Raw genomic sequence first — 18,647 nt, 5'->3', positions numbered from 1 at the left:
GCGCTCCCCTTTGGACAGCCCGGAACAGCCTCCACGCCCGGAACAGACTCTGACATCGATGCCTGCATCGGCCTCCATGCCTTTTTCTACAGCCGCTCTGAACGAGAGTCTCCGGGCCGTTCTCCCAGAGATCCTGGGAGAGCTGTTGCGCCCTACCCCTCCGGTACCGGGGGTGCTTGCGCCTCCGGTACCGTCGAGCGAGGCGCCGGCTGGCCCATTGTCCGGGGTGAGGTCTCCGACATCGGTGCCGCTTGCGGTACCGACTGCGGTAGCCTCCCAGGAAGGCTCCCCGACTACGTCGGCGGAGGGAGCTTCGCCGGTGCGGGCGAGGGAGTCTACCTCTCGACGCTCCCACCGTGGCCGTGGTTCCACGGAGTCGAGCCGGGCACGGTTGCAGACACAGGTCCGTGAACTTGTGTCTGACACTGATGGTGAGGCTTCGTGGGAAGAGGAAGAAGACATCAGATATTTCTCTGACGAGGAGTCTGAGGGTCTTCCTTCCGATCCCTCTCCTGAAAGACAGCTTTCCCCTCCTGAGAGTCTGTCTTTCGCTTCCTTTGTCCGGGAGATGTCTACGGCCATCCCCTTCCCGGTGGTTGTGGAGGACGAGCCCAGGGCTGAAATGTTTGAGCTCCTGGACTATCCTTCTCCACCTAAGGAAGCGTCCACAGTACCCATGCATCATGTCCTCAAAAAGACATTGCTGGCGAACTGGACCAAGCCATTAACTAATCCCCACATTCCCAAGAAGATCGAGTCCCAGTACCGGATCCATGGGGACCCAGAGCTGATGCGCACTCAGTTGCCTCACGACTCTGGGAGGAAGGCCTACCATTCTTCTATGCTCGTGGCCAAGATTCAGTCCTACCAGCTCTACACGAGCATACACATGCGGAACAATGTGCGGCAGTTGGCGGGCTTGGTGGACAAGCTCCCCCCTGAGCAAGCCAGGCCTTTTCAGGAGGTGGTCAGGCAGCTGAAGGCGTGCAGAAAATTCCTGGCCAGAGGGGTGTATGACACCTTTGATGTTGCGTCCAGGGCCGCTGCTCAAGGTGTGGTGATGCGCAGACTCTCATGGCTGCGTGCCTCCGACCTGGAGAATAGAATCCAGCAGCGGATTGCGGACTCGCCTTGCCGTGCGGATAATATTTTTGGAGAGAAAGTCGAACAGGTGGTAGAGCAACTCCACCAGCGGGACACCGCATTCGACAAGTTCTCCCGCCGGCAGCCTTCAGCCTCTACCTCTACAGGTAGAAGATTTTTTGGGGGAAGGAAGACTGTTTCCTACTCTTCTGGCAAGCGTAGGTACAATCCTCCTTCTCGACAGCCTGCGGCCCAGGCTAAGCCCCAGCACGCTCGCTCTCGTCAGCAGCGTGCGACTCAGCAAGGCCCCTCGGCTCCCCAGCAAAAGCAAGGGACGAGCTTTTGACTGGCTCCAGCAGAGCATAGCCGACGTCCAAGTGTCAGTGCCGGGCGACCTGCCAGTCGGAGGGAGGTTGAAAGCTTTTCACCAAAGGTGGCCTCTCATAACCTCCGATCAGTGGGTTCTCCAAATAGTCCGGCAAGGATACACCCTCAATTTGGCCTCAAAACCTCCAAATTGTCCACCGGGAGCTCAGTCTTACAGCTTCCAGCACAAACAGGTACTTGCAGAGGAACTCTCCGCCCTTCTCAGCGCCAATGCGGTCGAGCCCGTGCCTTCCGGGCAAGAAGGGCTGGGATTCTATTCCAGGTACTTCCTTGTGGAAAAGAAAACGGGGGATGCGTCCCATCCTAGACCTAAGGGCCCTGAACAAATATCTGGTCAAAGAAAAGTTCAGGATGCTTTCCCTGGGCACCCTTCTCCCCATGATTCAGCAAAACGATTGGCTATGCTCTCTGGACTTGAAGGACGCCTACACGCACATCCCGATACTGCCAGCTCACAGACAGTATCTGCGATTTCAGCTGGGCACACGTCACTTCCAGTACTGTGTGCTACCCTTTGGGCTCGCCTCTGCGCCCAGAGTGTTCACCAAGTGCTTGGCTGTAGTAGCAGCGGCACTTCGCAGACTGGGGGTACACGTGTTCCCATATCTCGACGATTGGCTGGTGAAGAACACATCCGAGGCAGGAGCCCTGCTGTCCATGCAGATGACTATTCGCCTCCTGGAGCTACTGGGGTGTGTGATAAATTATCCAAAGTCCCACCTTCTCCCAGTGCAGAAACTCGAATTCATAGGAGCTCTGCTGGATTCTCGGACGGCTCGCGCCTATCTCCCAGAGACGACAGCCAACAACTTGTTGTCCCAGCAGATCACAGCTCGGCAGATGTTGAGATTGCTGGGCCACATGGCCTCCACAGTTCATGTGACTCCCATGGCCCGCCTTCACATGAGATCTGCTTAATGGACCCTAGCTTCCCAGTGGTTTCAGGCTGCTGGGGATCTAGAAGATGTGATCCACCTGTCCATGAGTTTTCTCAAATCCCTGTATTGGTGGACGATTTGGACCAATTTGACTCTGGGACGTCCTTTCCAAATTCCTCAGCCACAAAAAGTGCTGACCACGGATGCGTCTCTCCTGGGGTGGGGAGCTCATGTCGATGAGCTTCACACCCAAGGAAGCTGGTCCCTCCAGGAACGCGATCTGCAGATCAATCTTCTGGAGTTACGAGCGATCTGGAACGCTCTGAAGGCTTTCAGAGATCGGCTGTCCCATCAAATTATCCAAATTCAGACAGACAACCAGGTTGCCATGTATTACGTCAACAAGCAGGGGGACACCGGATCTCGCCCCCTGTGTCAGGAAGCCGTCAGCATGTGGCTCTGGGCTCGCCGTCACGGCATGGTGCTCCAAGCCACATATCTGGCAGGCGTAAACAACAGTCTGGCCGACATGTTGAGCAGGATTATGCAACCTCACGAGTGGTCGCTCAATTCCCGAGTAGTGCGCCAGATCTTCCAGGTGTGGGGCACCCCCTTGGTAGATCTCTTCGCATCTCGAGCCAACCACAAAGTCCCTCAGTTCTGTTCCAGGCTTCAGGCCCATGGCAGACTGGCATTGGATGCCTTCCTCCTGGACTGGGGGGGAAGGTCTGTTGTATGCTTATCCTCCCATACCTCTGGTGGGGAAGACTTTGTTGAAACTCAAGCAAGACCGAGGCACCATGATTCTCATCGCTCCTTTTTGGCCGCGTCAGATCTGGTTCCCTCTTCTTCTGGAGTTGTCCTCAGAAGAACCGTGGAGATTGGAGTGTTTTCCGACCCTCATCACACAGGACGAAGGGGCGCTTCTGCATCCCAACCTCCGGTCCCTGGCTCTCACGGCCTGGATGTTGAGAGCGTAGACTTTGCCTCTTTGGGTCTGTCAGAGGGTGTCTCCCGCATCTTGCTTGCTTCCAGGAAAGATTCCACTAAGAGGAGTTACTTCTTTCTATGGAGGAGGTTTGCCGTCTGGTGTGACAGCAAGGCCCTAGATCCTCGCTCTTGTCCTACACAGACCCTGCTTGAATACCTTCTGCACTTGTCTGAGTCCGGTCTCAAGACCAACTCTGTAAGGGTTCACCTTAGTGCAATCAGTGCATACCATTACCGTGTGGAAGGTAAGCCGATCTCAGGACAGCCTTTAGTTGTTCGCTTCATGAGAGGTTTGCTTTTGTCAAAGCCCCCTGTCAAGCCTCCTACAGTGTCATGGGATCTCAATGTCGTTCTCACCCAGCTGATGAAACCTCCTTTTGAGCCACTGAATTCCTGCCATCTGAAGTACTTGACCTGGAAGGTCATTTTCTTGGTGGCAGTTACTTCAGCTCGTAGAGTCAGTGAGCTTCAGGCCCTGGTAGCCCAGGCCCCTCACACCAAATTTCATCATAACAGAGTAGTCCTCCGCACTCACCCTAAGTTCTTGCCAAAGGTTGTGTCGGAGTTCCATCTGAACCAGTCAATTGTCTTGCCAACATTCTTTCCCCATCCTCATTCCTGCCCTGCTGAACGTCAGCTGCACACATTGGACTGCAAGAGAGCATTGGCCTTCTATCTGGAGCGGACACAGCCCAACAGACAGTCCGCCCAATTGTTTGTTTCTTTTGATCCCAACAAGGAGGGGAGTGGCTGTAGGAAAACGCACCATATCCAATTGGCTAGCAGATTGCATTTCCTTCACTTACGCCCAGGCTGGGCTGGCTCTTGAGGGTCATGTCACGGCTCATAATGTTAGAGCCATGGCAGCGTCGGTAGCCCACTTGAAGTCAGCCACTATTGAAGAGATTTGCAAAGCTGTGACGTGGTCATCTGTCCACACATTCACATCTCATTACTGCCTGCAGCAGGATACCCGACGCGACAGTCGGTTCGGGCAGTCAGTGCTTCAAAATCTGTTCGGGGTTTAGAATCCAACTCCACCCCCCTAGGCCCATGTTTGTTCTGTTCCAGGCTGCACTCTCAGTTAGTTGGTACATTTTTTAGGTCAATCTCAGTTATGTCCTCGCCGTTGCGAGGCCCAATTGACCATGGTTGTTGTTTTGAGTGAGCCTGGGGGCTAGGGATACCCCATCAGTGAGAACAAGCAGCCTGCTTGTCCTCGGAGAAAGCGAATGCTACATACCTGTAGAAGGTATTCTCCGAGGACAGCAGGCTGATTGTTCTCACAAACCCGCCCGCCTCCCCTTTGGAGTTGTGTCTTCCCTTCTCTTTGTCTTGCTACATATGAGACTGGCCGGCACGAGCCGGTTCGGGCGGGAAGACGCATGCGCGGTGCGCATCGGCGCGCGAGGACTAGCAAAGGACTTTGCTAGAAAGTGTTCCGATTGGAGGGGCTGCCGTGGACGTCACCCATCAGTGAGAACAATCAGCCTGCTGTCCTCGGAGAATACCTTCTACAGGTATGTAGCATTCGCTTTATGTGTCGGGCAGTATGGGTAGCTGACCCTCCAGTTACTCAACCTTTGACACCTCTGATCAGAGTTACACAGTAAGGTATTTAGGATCTTATGTTGAAGAGAAGGTTTTTTTTGAAACTCAGATTTCTGCAATTATGTAAATCTTTGATCCTAGACAGATACATTCCCTCCATTCCTTTTGGGGGAAAGATGCAATTCAGACACTCATTCACACTTTTATACCTTTTTATTGTCTGGACTATGGGAACATCTGTCTCAATGGGGTCAACTTTAAATTATTGAATTGATTGCAAACTGTACAAAATAATGTTTGTCACTTTCAGTAAATTTCATAACATTACTCCTTACTTTCTTAAGGAAAATTGGCTCTCTATTTCTTTAGGATTCCTTTTAAGACTTAGCACATAAGGCTTTATTTAATGGTCTGCCTCATTATCTTTCTGATCATATAATTATGGGCACAGGAGTCCTAAAAGGAGTTGTGGCTTCCTTCTGACCATACTAGGTGGAGGTTGGGTATTTCCCACTTGTCTGGCATGGACAATAAGGAAGATGAATTTTAGATTTATTTCCTTTGCTGAAGTCCTGACAGACCAATCCAGAAACCACCCAGGGAAGCCATGACAATTGAGCATAAAAATAGCAATTGCATTGTTGTATATTTTGGAGTTATTTGGGGTTAATTTTAACCTTGGTTTCAAGTGTTATCTCTGAATTACTGGCTGCATCAGGTTTGGTTATGGTAGCATTTGGAAGCTCGAACAAAAATATTTTAACCTGGCTTCTTAGTTTTGACATAGATATGCTGAAAAGTGGAAGGCAGTGGAAGACCAGAGTAGTGACATCAGCTCTGAATGTGTTTACTCTGTCTCCGTTTGCTGACAGGGAGACATAACTTATTTGTGTGGATTGGTCTGGCAGGACTCAAAGAAAGGAAATTAACAGGTAAGTGTAAATTTCAACTTTGTAGCCATTCTGTATGTTTTAACTAACTTGTAGTTTCTGGATAATTGGATATTCTCCGAGGACAAGCAGGCTGCTTGTTCTCACTGATGGGTGACGTCCACGGCAGCCCCTCCAATCGGAATCTTCACTAGCAAAGTCCTTTGCTAGCCCTCGCGCGCACCGCGCATGCGCGGCCGTCTTCCCGCCCGAAACCGGCTCGAGCCGGCCAGTCTTCTTTTGTCCGCACTCGGTACGGTCGTATTTTTCGCCGTGTCGAGCCCCGGAGAGTCGACCTTGCGCGTCCATATTGTTGAACGTGTTTTTTCTTCGGAAAAGCTTTTCTTGTACTCGGGAAGTGCTCCGGAACCCCTCCACCGGGTTTCGTTTCAATCCTCCCCGTATTTCCAGCTTTTGGCCCCGATAAGTTTTCTTTCGTCGTCGGGGTAGGCCTCTTTTCGGCCTCGGTCGAGATTTTCTCCCTCTAAAGTTTTTGGTGCTCTTTTTCCGTCATTTCGGACTTTGATTTCGCCGGCGTGATTTTTCCGCCCATGACATCGAAGCCTTCCAGCGGCTTCAAGAAGTGCACCCAGTGCGCCCGGGTTATCTCGCTCACTGATCGACACTCGTCGTGTCTTCAGTGTCTGGGGGCCGAGCACCGCCCTCAGAACTGTAGTCTGTGTTCCCTGCTTCAAAGGCGGACTCAGGTAGCGAGACTAGCCCAGTGGAACGTTTTGTTCTCGGGCTCTTCGTCGGCATCGGCACCGGGATCTTCGAGTGCATCGACGTCATCAGCGTCCAGACCATCTTCCTCGGCCGCCCTTGCATCGAGTGCATCGAGGCATCGGGCCTCTGCATCGGCGCCGAGACATCGGATAGCTGCATCGACGTCGGTGGTACCGGGACCTCGTCTGCTGATGTCGTCGGACGGTGGTGCATCGTCAGGAGTGCAGGTGAGGGCTGTCCATTCCCCTGCTGGTGGCGGTGAGCCTTCGGGTGGGTCTCCTCCCACCCTGAGGGCTCCTGCGGTACAGCCCCCCCGAGACCGACCTTCCTCGGCCCCGAGGAAGCGACGGATGGATTCTACGTCCTCCTCGTCGGTGCCGGGGAGCTCCGGTGACATGCTTCGGAAGAAGTCGAAGAAGCATCGACACCGGTCTCCTCCCCGCGTCGGCACCGAGAGCTCTGGGTCGCCGAGGGATTCGGCACCCAGCAGGCATCGGCACCGAGAGGACCGCTCACCCTCTGTCCAAGAGGTGTCGATGCGCTCCACTCTGGACAGCCCGGAACAGCCTCCTCGCCCGGAACAGGTCCTGACGTCGACGCCTGCATCGACCTCACAGCCTTTCTCTGCAGCCGCTCTAAACGAGAGCCTCCGGGCCGTTCTCCCAGAGATTCTGGGAGAGCTGTTGCGCCCTACCCCTCCGGTACCGGCGGTGCTTGCGCCTCCGGTACCGTCGAGCGTGGCGCCGGCTGGCCCATCGCCCAGGTTGAGGTCCCCGACGTCGGTACCGCGTGCGGTGCCGGCAGCGGCCACCTCCCAGGAAGGCTCCCCGACTACGTCGGCGGAGGGAGCTTCGCCGATGCGGGCGAGGGAGTCTACCTCTCGACGCCCCCATCGTGGACGTGGCTCCACTGAGTCGAGCAGGGCGAGGTTGCAGACACAGGTTCGTGAACTTGTGTCTGACACCGAGGGTGAGGCCTCGTGGGAGGAAGAGGAAGATCCTAGATATTTCTCTGACGAGGAGTCTGAGGGTCTTCCTTCTGATCCCACTCCCTCTCCTGAAAGACAGCTTTCTCCTCCCGAGAGTCTGTCTTTTGCTTCCTTTGTCCGGGAGATGTCTACGGCCATCCCCTTCCCGGTGGTTGTGGAGGACGAGCCCAGGGCTGAAATGTTTGAGCTCCTGGACTATCCTTCTCCACCTAAGGAAGCGTCCACCGTTCCCTTGCACCATGTCCTAAAAAAGACATTGCTTGCGAACTGGACGAAACCCTTAACTAATCCCCACATTCCCAAGAAGATCGAGTCCCAGTACCGGATCCATGGGGACCCAGAGCTGATGCGCACTCAGTTGCCTCACGACTCTGGAGTTGTGGATTTGGCCCTAAAGAAGGCTAAGAGTTCTAGGGAACATGCTTCGGCGCCCCCGGGCAAGGACGCTAGAACCTTAGACTCCTTTGGGAGGAAGGCCTACCATTCCTCTATGCTCGTGTCCAAGATCCAGTCTTACCAGCTCTACACGAGCATACACATGCGGAACAATGTGCGGCAGTTGGCGGGCTTGGTTGATGCTCTTCCCCCTGAGCAAGCCAAGCCTTTTCAGGAGGTGGTCAGGCAGCTGAAGGCGTGCAGAAAATTCCTGGCCAGAGGAGTTTATGACACTTTTGATGTTGCGTCCAGGGCCGCTGCTCAAGGTGTGGTGATGCGCAGGCTCTCATGGCTGCGTGCCGCCGACCTGGAGAATAGAATCCAGCAGCGGATTGCGGACTCGCCTTGCCGTGCGGACAACATTTTTGGCGAAAAAGTCGAACAGGTGGTAGAGTATCTCCACCAGCGGGACACCGCATTCGACAAATTCGCCCGCCGGCAGCCTTCAGCTTCTACCTCTACAGGTAGACGATTTTTCGGGGGAAGGAAGACTGTTCCCTACTCTTCTGGCAAGCGTAGGTACAATCCTCCTTCCCGACAGCCTGCGGCCCAGGCTAAGCCCCAGCGTGCTCGCTCTCGTCAGCAGCGTGCGACTCAGCAAGGCCCCGCGGATCCCCAGCAAAAGCAAGGGGCGAGCTTTTGACTGGCTCCAGCAGAGCATAGCCGACATCCAAGTGTCCGTGCCGGGCGACCTGCCGGTCGGAGGGAGGTTGAAAGCTTTTCACCGAAGGTGGCCTCTCATAACCTCCGATCAGTGGGTTCTGCAAATAGTCCGGCAGGGGTACACCCTCAATTTGACCTCAAAACCTCCAAATTGTCCACCGGGAGCTCAGTCTTACAGCTTCCAGCACAAGAGGGTACTTGCAGAGGAACTCTCCGCCCTTCTCAGCGCCAATGCGGTCGAGCCCGTGCCATCCGGGCAAGAAGGGCTGGGATTCTATTCCAGGTACTTCCTTGTGGAAAAGAAAACAGGGGGGATGCGTCCCATCCTAGACCTAAGGGCCCTGAACAAATATCTCGTAAAAGAAAAGTTCAGGATGCTTTCCCTGGGCACCCTTCTCCCCATGATTCAGCAAAACGATTGGCTATGCTCTCTGGACTTGAAGGATGCCTACACACATATCCCGATACTGCCAGCTCACAGACAGTATCTGCGATTTCAGTTGGGCACATGCCACTTCCAGTACTGTGTGCTACCCTTTGGGCTCGCCTCTGCGCCCAGGGTGTTCACAAAGTGCCTAGCTGTGGTAGCAGCGGCACTTCGCAGGCTGGGAGTACACGTGTTCCCATATCTCGACGATTGGCTGGTAAAGAACACGTCCGAGGCAGGAGCCCTGCAGTCCATGCAGATGACTATTCGCCTTCTGGAGCTACTGGGGTTTGTGATAAATTACCCAAAGTCCCATCTTCTTCCAGTGCAGAACCTCGAATTCATAGGAGCCCTGCTGGATTCTCGGACGGCTCGCGCCTATCTCCCAGAGACGAGAGCCAACAACTTGTTGTCCCTCGTCTCCCGGGTGCGGGCGTCCCAGCAGATCACAGCTCGGCAGATGTTGAGATTGCTGGGCCATATGGCCTCCACAGTTCACGTGACTCCCATGGCCCGCCTTCACATGAGATCTGCTCAATGGACCCTAGCCTCCCAGTGGTATCAGGCCGCTGGAGGTCTAGAGGACGTGATCCACCTGTCCACGAGTTTTCTCGAATCCCTGTATTGGTGGACGATTTGGACCAATTTGACTCTGGGACGTCCCTTCCAAATTCCTCAGCCACAAAAAGTGCTGACCACGGATGCGTCTCTCCTGGGATGGGGAGCTCATGTCGATGGGCTTCACACCCAAGGAAGCTGGTCCCTCCAAGAACGCGATCTACAGATCAATCTTCTGGAGTTACGAGCGATCTGGAACGCTCTGAAGGCTTTCAGAGATCGGCTGTCCCACCAAATTATTCAAATTCAGACAGACAACCAGGTTGCCATGTACTATGTAAACAAGCAGGGGGGCACCGGATCTCGCCCCCTGTGTCAGGAAGCCGTCAGCATGTGGACCTGGGCTCGCCGGTACGGCATGGTGCTCCAAGCCACATATCTGGCAGGCGTAAACAACAGTCTGGCCGACAGGTTGAGCAGGATTATGCAACCTCACGAGTGGTCGCTCAGCTCCCGAGTGGTGCGCCAGATCTTCCAAGCGTGGGGCACCCCCTTGGTGGATCTCTTCGCATCTCGAGCAAACCACAAAGTCCCTCAGTTCTGTTCCAGGCTTCAGGCCACCGGCAGACTGGCGTCGGATGCCTTCCTCCTCGATTGGGGGGAGGGCCTGCTGTATGCTTATCCTCCCATTCCTCTGGTGGGGAAGACTTTGTTGAAACTCAAGCAAGACCGAGGCACCATGATCCTGATTGCTCCTTTTTGGCCGCGTCAGATCTGGTTCCCTCTTCTTCTGGAGTTATCCTCCGAAGAACCGTGGAGATTGGAGTGTTTTCCGACCCTCATCACGCAGGACGAAGGGGCTCTTCTGCATCCCAACCTCCGGTCCCTGGCTCTCACGGCCTGGATGTTGAGGGCGTAGATTTTGCCTCTTTGGGTCTGCCAGAGGGTGTCTCCCGTATCTTGCTTGCTTCCAGGAAAGACTCCACTAAGAGAAGTTACTTCTTTCATTGGAGGAGGTTTGCCGTCTGGTGTGACAGCAAGGCCCTAGATCCTCGCTCTTGTCCTACACAGACCCTGCTTGAATACCTTCTGCACTTGTCTGAGTCTGGTCTTAAGACCAACTCCGTAAGGGTTCATCTTAGTGCAATCAGTGCATACCATTACCAAGTGGAAGGTAAGCCGATCTCAGGACAGCCTTTAGTTGTTCGCTTCATGAGAGGTTTGCTTTTGTCAAAGCCCCCTGTCAAGCCTCCTACAGTGTCATGGGATCTCAATGTCGTTCTCACCCAGCTGATGAAACCTCCTTTTGAGCCACTGAATTCCTGCCATCTGAAGTACTTGACCTGGAAGGTCATTTTCTTGGTGGCAGTTACTTCAGCTCGTAGAGTCAGTGAGCTTCAGGCCCTGGTAGCCCAGGCCCCTTACACCAAATTTCATCATAACAGAGTAGTCCTCCGTACTCACCCTAAGTTCCTGCCAAAGGTCGTGTCGGAGTTCCATCTGAACCAGTCAATTGTCTTGCCAACATTCTTTCCCCGTCCTCATTCCTGCCCTGCTGAACGTCAGCTGCACACATTGGACTGCAAGAGAGCATTGGCCTTCTACCTGGAGCGGACACAGCCCCACAGACAGTCCGCCCAATTGTTGTTTCTTTTGATCCCAATAGGAGGGGAGTGGCTGTAGGGAAACGCACCATATCCAATTGGCTAGCAGATTGCATTTCCTTCACTTACGCCCAGGCGGGGCTGGCTCTTGAGGGTCATGTCACGGCTCATAATGTTAGAGCCATGGCTGCGTCGGTAGCCCACTTGAAGTCAGCCTCCATTGAAGAAATTTGCAAAGCTGCGACGTGGGCTTCTGTCCACACATTCACATCCCATTACTGCCTGCAGCAGGATACCCGACGCGACAGTCGGTTCGGGCAGTCAGTTCTTCAGAACCTGTTTGGGCTTTAGGATCCAACTCCACCCCCCGAGGGCCCTGTTTGTTCTGTTCCAGGCTACACTCTCAGTTAGTTGGTAAATTTTTTTAGGTCAATTTCTGTTATGTCCTCGCCGTTGCGAGGCCCAATTGACCATGGTTGTTGTTTTGAGTGAGCCTGGGGGCTAGGGATACCCCATCAGTGAGAACAAGCAGCCTGCTTGTCCTCGGAGAAAGCGAATGCTACATACCTGTAGAAGGTATTCTCCGAGGACAGCAGGCTGATTGTTCTCACAAACCCGCCCGCCTCCCCTTTGGAGTTGTGTCTTCCCTTAAGAGTTTGTCTTGCTACTTACTGGACTGGCCGGCTCGAGCCGGTTTCGGGCGGGAAGACGGCCGCGCATGCGCGGTGCGCGCGGGCGCGCGAGGGCTAGCAAAGGACTTTGCTAGTGAAGATTCCGATTGGAGGGGCTGCCGTGGACGTCACCCATCAGTGAGAACAATCAGCCTGCTGTCCTCGGAGAATACCTTCTACAGGTATGTAGCATTCGCTTACATCAGGCGTTCTCTGCCCAGTTCTTAGGACACACCCAGCCAGTCAGGTCTTCAGGGTACCCAGAAAGAATATATATGAGAGAAATTTCAATGCACCACCTCCATTCTATGCCAAAGTATCTCATGCATACTCATTGTGGATATCCTGAAAACCTGACTGGCTGGGTGTGTCCTGAAGTCTGGGTTGAGAACCCCTAGTACACAAGATTATGAATAAGTATATAGAGCTGAATTTGGTCATTACAGGATTTCTCCCATACATTTAAAAATAGGTTCTTTACTAGTAGATCACAAAGTATCCAGGAACTTCAGGCCTAGGACCATGCTGCCACAACACCACAGACTGATATTAGCCCCAGAAATATGAGTTACTTTTAACTACTCTCACAGAAATGGAGTAAATTTCAGACACTTAAAAACACAAGTTAAACCTTTAGGGTCCTAATGAACCTCCCTGCATTGGAGAATAATCACTAAGCCCTTCATTTAAATGGGATTTGCATATTCTTTAGCACAGTTCTTCTCATAGCAGACCTCACATCCCACCTAAACTTCATGCTTCAACAAGGTCACTTCCCCGAGGAATATGGCAACATCCTTCTCACCCCATTTCCAAAAGACACCAAGAAAAACACAAATGATCTCACCAACTACCGCCCAGTTGCATCTATCCCACTAGTAGTCAAATTGATGGAGAGCTTGGTGACCAACAGCTTACCGATTACATGGACAAATTCTCAATACTACACGACTCACAATCAGGATTCCGTTCCCACCATAGTACTGAAACCGTCCTAGTCACTCTTCTGGCCAAATTCAAGCAGGAAATAGCTACAGGTAAAAGCATACTTCTCCAATTCGATATGTCGAGCGCATTCGACATGGTAAACCACAATATACTAATAAGACTCCTTGCCCACTTCGGGATTGATGGTAATATACTCAATTGGATCAAGGGTTTTCTAACTTCCAGAACATACCAAGTTAAATGAAATACAAACATATCACCGTGGAAAGCAGTCTGCCTCAAGGATCACCACTGTCACCAACACTCTTCGACATATTGATGATCCCAATCAAGGCCTCAATCCATCTATGCAGATAATGTTACAATCTACATTCCCTTCAGACATGACTTGTCAGAAATAACCAATGAAATCAAAGCAGGTCTGGACACCATGGACTCATGGGCTAACTCATTCCAATTGAAACTGAACACTGAAAAAACACAAGAACAAAACCACAACCACCTCAGAACACACCCTCCCTATCTCAGACAGCCTCAAAATATTGGGCGTCACAATCGACTGCAACCTCACTCTTGAGAGCCACATAAACTCCATAACAAAAAAAATGTTCTACTCAATGTGGAAACTCAAACGCGTAAAACCTTTCTTCCCGAGGAAAATATTTCGAAACCTAATACAATCAATGGTTCTAAGCCATGCAGACTATTGCAACGGAATCTACGCGGGTTGTAAAGAACAACTGACAAAAAAACTCTAGACCGCCCAAAATACAGCGGCCAGGCTGATATTTGGTAAAACACGTTTTGAAAGTGACAAACCCCTCCGAGAAAAGCTACACTGGCTTCCAATCAAAGAACGGATTACCTTCAAGATCTGCACCCTTGTCCACAAAATTATCTACAGTGTAGTGCCAGGATACATGATAGACCTCATAGACCTACCAACCAGAAACAGATCCAGATCATCTCGCACATACCTAAACCTTCACTACCCAACTTGCAAAGGACTCAAATACAAAACAACCTATGCATCAAGTTTCTCCTATATAAGCGCACAAATATGGAACGCAGTCCCAAAAGCTGTGAAAACAATCCACGACCACCTAAAATCACTAAAAACCAACCTCTTCAAAACGGCCTACAATACAGATCCAACGTAAATCCCCACATCTGACCACACAACTAAACCAAAGACCGTACTGGACAATATACAACCTTCCTCCTTTCGACCCTAATGGAGTTTGGAATACATCTACCTTATTCGAACACAACATAACCTTGTATCTGGTCTCTACCGGATTTGGCAAACACCTTACGGTACTATGTAAGCCACATTGAGCCTGCAAATAGGTGGGAAAATTTGGGGTACAAATGCAACAAATAAATGAAAAATCCTCTCCTTCATGCACACCCAGCCAGTTGGATTTTCAGGATTACCACAATGAAGAGTGGAGGAGTAGCCTAGCGGTTAATATGCGTGTGAGAGATTTACATGCACTGATTTTTCCATTATATGCAAATCTCTGTCAAGCATAGTCATTGTGGTAATCCTGAAAACACTGATGGCTAGGTGTACCTTGAGGAGAGGGTTGAGAAGCACTGCTTTAACACGCCTTTTTTATGGGTTAAAAATAATCATAAGTAAAATGGTGCACTAATATTAGTGCTTCTTACTACATCTGCTCCTTAGATACTGTAAACCCTTTGCTTTTATTTGATGGCATATATAACGAACTGTCACATAGTGAATTCTGCCGCCAAAATATTATCTCTATCAAGCAGCTGTAGAAGATTACGGACCTTGGGTCTGAATTTCAGTGCCAGAGTACCATTTTGGAAGAGTTCAGAGAGAGAGAGGCAGAAAAGCCTTACATTGAGGATAACAGGAAAATCTACTGTGAAAATGATAGTGACTTGGCCTCTTATCCTTACTTTTCAGCTGTGAAATTATCCGTGACTGGAAGACTGGAGAATCTCTTTGCTATGCTTTCATTGAATTTGAAAAGGTATGTTAAGATCCAAGTAAACTGGATGTTTATAAGGAAGAAACTAGATTTCATTCTTTCTGCAATGGTCATCCTTTTCAGATTGGTAATTTCTAATGTGGAACCCAACTTTATATGTATATAGAGGGAGTGATTTTCTAAAGCTTTTTCTACATTTAAAGCCTGTTGGGAAAAGGGCTTTTATAAAATTGTTCAGCTGCTTATACATGTAAAAAGTAGGGACATGGATAGTGTGTGTCTACATTAATGTGATACAGTGGAGCACCTTTAGTACATGCACCATTAAAGCGCCTGATCACTTTATACACGGTAATAACCTGTCTCCCAAAATCATAAAATTAATGCTACAACATCCTTTCCAGGCCAAGTGTGACAGAGGTAAGATGTATTTCTGTCTGCTTTATACAGAATATTTTATGTTCAGTATGGATTTAAAGAAACGCAAGCACTGCTACTCAGTCGACGAAAAATTATTGGCTGTGGATAGAGTAATCAAAGGAGAGTCGCAAGCTAAAATAGCGGAGGACTTAAACATTTCAGAATCAGAACAACAGTTGGCTTGGAAATGAAGCAAAGCTACGTGACCTCATTAAAAATATTGAAACTTCAGAAGGACTCGAATGAAAGCGTGTGCGTTATGCAGCCAAACCCAAGCTTGACAAAGCATACGTGGGTTGCACAAGAGCATTTCTCCTCTCTCCCCGCCAACTCCTCCATCCATCCATGTCCAGCAATTCTCCTTTATCTCCTGCTCTCCTCTCCATCCATTTCCAGCATTTCTCCTCTCTTCTCTGCCCTCCCATCCATGTGCATCTCCTTCCTCTCTTCCCTCCCCTCCATCCATGTCCAGCATGTCTCCTCTCTCCCCTGCCTTCCCCTCCCATTTCCAACGATTCTCCTCTCTTCCCTGACCTCCCCTCCCATCCATGTTCAGCAATTCTTCTCTGCCCCCTGTCCTCCCCTGCCATCCATGTCCAGCGATTCTTCTCTGCCCCCTGTCCTCTCCTGCCATCCATGTCCACGAATTCTTCTCTGCTCCCTGTCCTTGTCCTCCTCTGCCATCCATGTCCAGCGATTCTTCTCTGCCCCCTGTCCTCCCCTGCCATCCATGTCCAGCGATTCTTCTCTGCCCCCTGTCCTCTCCTGCCATCCATGTCCACGAATTCTTCTCTGCTCCCTGTCCTTGTCCTCCTCTGCCATCCATGTCCAGCGATTCTTCTCTGCCCCCTGTCCTCCCCTCCCATCCAAGTCCAGCGATTCTTCTCTGCCCCCTGTCCTCCCCTCCCATCCAAGTCCAGCGATTCTTCTCTGCCCCCTGTCCTCCCATCCATGTCCAGCAATTCTCTCTCCCCTGCCCTGCCCTCCCATCCATGTCCAGCGATTCTTCTTCCCCCAGCCCGTCCTCCTTCCTTCTCCACTGCCTGCTAGCGAAGCGACAGAAAAGCTTCCGTGTTGGACTCAGCAGCGCGAACAGTGTAGCGATTGAGAGAGACTGGCAGCGTCTGAGCTTCCCTCTGTGAGTCCCACCTATGTGGAAACAGGAAGTTGAAACAATGTAGGCAGGACTCGCAGAGAGAAGCTCCGACGCTGCCAGCCTCTCTCAATCACTTCCTGCACTGTTCGCACTGCCGAGTCCAACATAGTAGTAAGTAGGGGAGTGAGAGGAAGGGTACAGGACTCGCTGGTGGGGCGGGGGGGGGAAGGTGCCGGTATGCCGTACCGGCACAAAAAAAGCACTGCATCTTGGTCTTGGAACATATATAAGACTGCTGTCTCAGCCTATAATTTTTCATGGGCCTCTTCTGCTGGACCAATTAAACACTGTCATGTAAGACAAATTTGGGCTTTTCAATCATTATTCTGGATGTGGCAACCCATTGTCATTTTTAAAAAATAAATCAGTGTTAGAGTTTCTACTAAAGGATGTTTCCTTATCTTCCTTTCCAGACCTGCCTAAAACTTGTGTGTTATGTCCGCCACCCAGATGGAAAGAAAGACCAAAAGCCTGTGAGCTCTGCCCTATAAGGGCATCGTGCTGCCTTAGGCCTTCTGTCCTCAGCAGATTGACTGGTCATTGAGGGAAGCTCCTGGGCCAGTCGGAGAGATGGGACCCCGTTGAGTTGGGGGTACTTTCTTTGTGGGCTTGAGCTTAATTTTTTAAAAATCAAGTAAAGCAGAGGGGATATCTCGGAGGAGTGCCCCCCCCCCCCTTGTTTCTTTAGGCATTTTTCCTTTTTCTGGGTCAAGAAAGGGAAAAAAAATTTTTATATGAGACACAGAGCACAGAATTCTAAAAACAAAAGATGGACCTCTTGTTCTCTGGTAGGAGTTTTATTGCTGACCTGCCAGTAGACAAGCCGGGGGGGGGGGGGGGGAGGCTCATTCGAGGACCTCTGGAAAGGGGGGGTCCCTCCTAAGTTAGTTGGTCCCAAGGGAGCTGAGACAGATGTTTATGTTTCTGAAATGTAGAGCAATTTCTTTGTTTTAAGGTGCATTGGGCTGCAGCACTAGGCATGATTTTTCTCATGCCTCGGGTGCCTGAGGAAACTTGCAGCTACTGTGTCTGATGGAAGCTTCAGCCAAGTGCACCAAAACTGCTCCCATTGTGAGGGCTGGTATGGTGGGGGGAGGGCACATAATGAAGCTATTAAGTAGTAAATTCAAAACAAATCATAGAAAATATTTCTTCACTCAGTGTGTAATTAAACTCTGGAATTTGTTGCCAGAGAATGTGGTAAAAGCAGTTAGCTTAGCAGAGTTTAAAAATGGTTTGGATAACTTCCTAAAAGAAAAGTCTATAAGGCATTATTAAGATGAAGTTGAGGAAACTCCACTGCTTATTTGTAGGATAAGCAGCATAAAATGTATTGTACTGTTTTGGGATCTTGCCAGGTACTTGTGACCTGAATTGGCCTCTGTTGGAAACAAGATACTAGGCTTCATGGACCTTCGGGGTCTGTCCCAGTATGGCAACACTTATATTCTTGTGCTACTGGCGAATGCAATCTCTTTTCACAGCAAGCCTTCTGTTATTTTTGATTTTTTTTTTTTTTTTTTTTTTTTGGGGGGGGGGGGGGGAAGGGTGCAGGTGAACAGCAAAAGAAGTATTTCTGGGCAGGATGAAAAGTGCTACTCAGTAGCCAGTCACTCCCTTTATTCTCAAATAGAAACTGCAGGAAGGGCTGCCATTATACCTCATGGCTCCTCTGAAGCAGTTTCTGGCACATCGTCTCTGGATGAGGGGCTTAGCCTTTAGACTGAGAATTTGGGTTTTTCAGATAGGTTCATAGAACCTGAGGCAGTTTCTGCAGATCTTTTCAGGCTGCTGGTCTATGGAGAGATATGCTTGGGAAACTTACTATCGCCCAACCGTACCTCTCCTTTAGGAGAAATGTGAAAACTATTTTATTTAGGAAATTTATCCAGTTGGTTACTGAGTGTATTATTATTTTTCAGGAGTATGTTCTGGCTTTCTTGAAATATGTAACCCATTTAGAGCTTTATGGTATTAGCTGGATATAGGTCCAAGTGTAATGTAGGAGTGGCCTAGTGGTTAGAGCACCGGTCTTGCAATCCAGAGGTGACCGGTTCAAATCCCACTGCTGCTCTTTGTGATCTTGGGCAAGTCACTTAACCCTCCATTTCCTCAGGTACAAACTTAGATTGTGAGCCCTCCTGGGACCAAGAAATATCCAGAGTACCTGATTATAACTCACCTTGAGCTACTACTGAAAAAGGTGTGAGCAAAATCTAAATCAATAATAAAAATAAATCTTTTGGGACCTTCTGGAGACTCTGTGGAG

General features: G+C 50.6%; 1 protein-coding gene across 1 annotated transcript in view; it reads left to right on the top strand.

Annotated features, from left to right (window-relative positions):
• Positions 1 to 18,647, top strand: part of PPIL4 (peptidylprolyl isomerase like 4) — a 160,581-nt gene that overhangs the window by 106,893 nt on the left and 35,041 nt on the right. The window contains exon 9 of the mRNA XM_030198052.1: positions 14,778 to 14,844. Within this exon, the coding sequence (XP_030053912.1) occupies positions 14,778 to 14,844 (67 nt within the window). The remainder of the gene's footprint in view (positions 1 to 14,777; positions 14,845 to 18,647) is intronic.

This window comes from Microcaecilia unicolor, chromosome 3 (genome assembly GCF_901765095.1).
Source record: "Microcaecilia unicolor chromosome 3, aMicUni1.1, whole genome shotgun sequence".
Classification (NCBI taxonomy): domain Eukaryota; kingdom Metazoa; phylum Chordata; class Amphibia; order Gymnophiona; family Siphonopidae; genus Microcaecilia; species Microcaecilia unicolor.
Note: the sequence above shows the minus strand (reverse complement) of the source record. Positions and strands in the feature narration are given on the sequence as shown.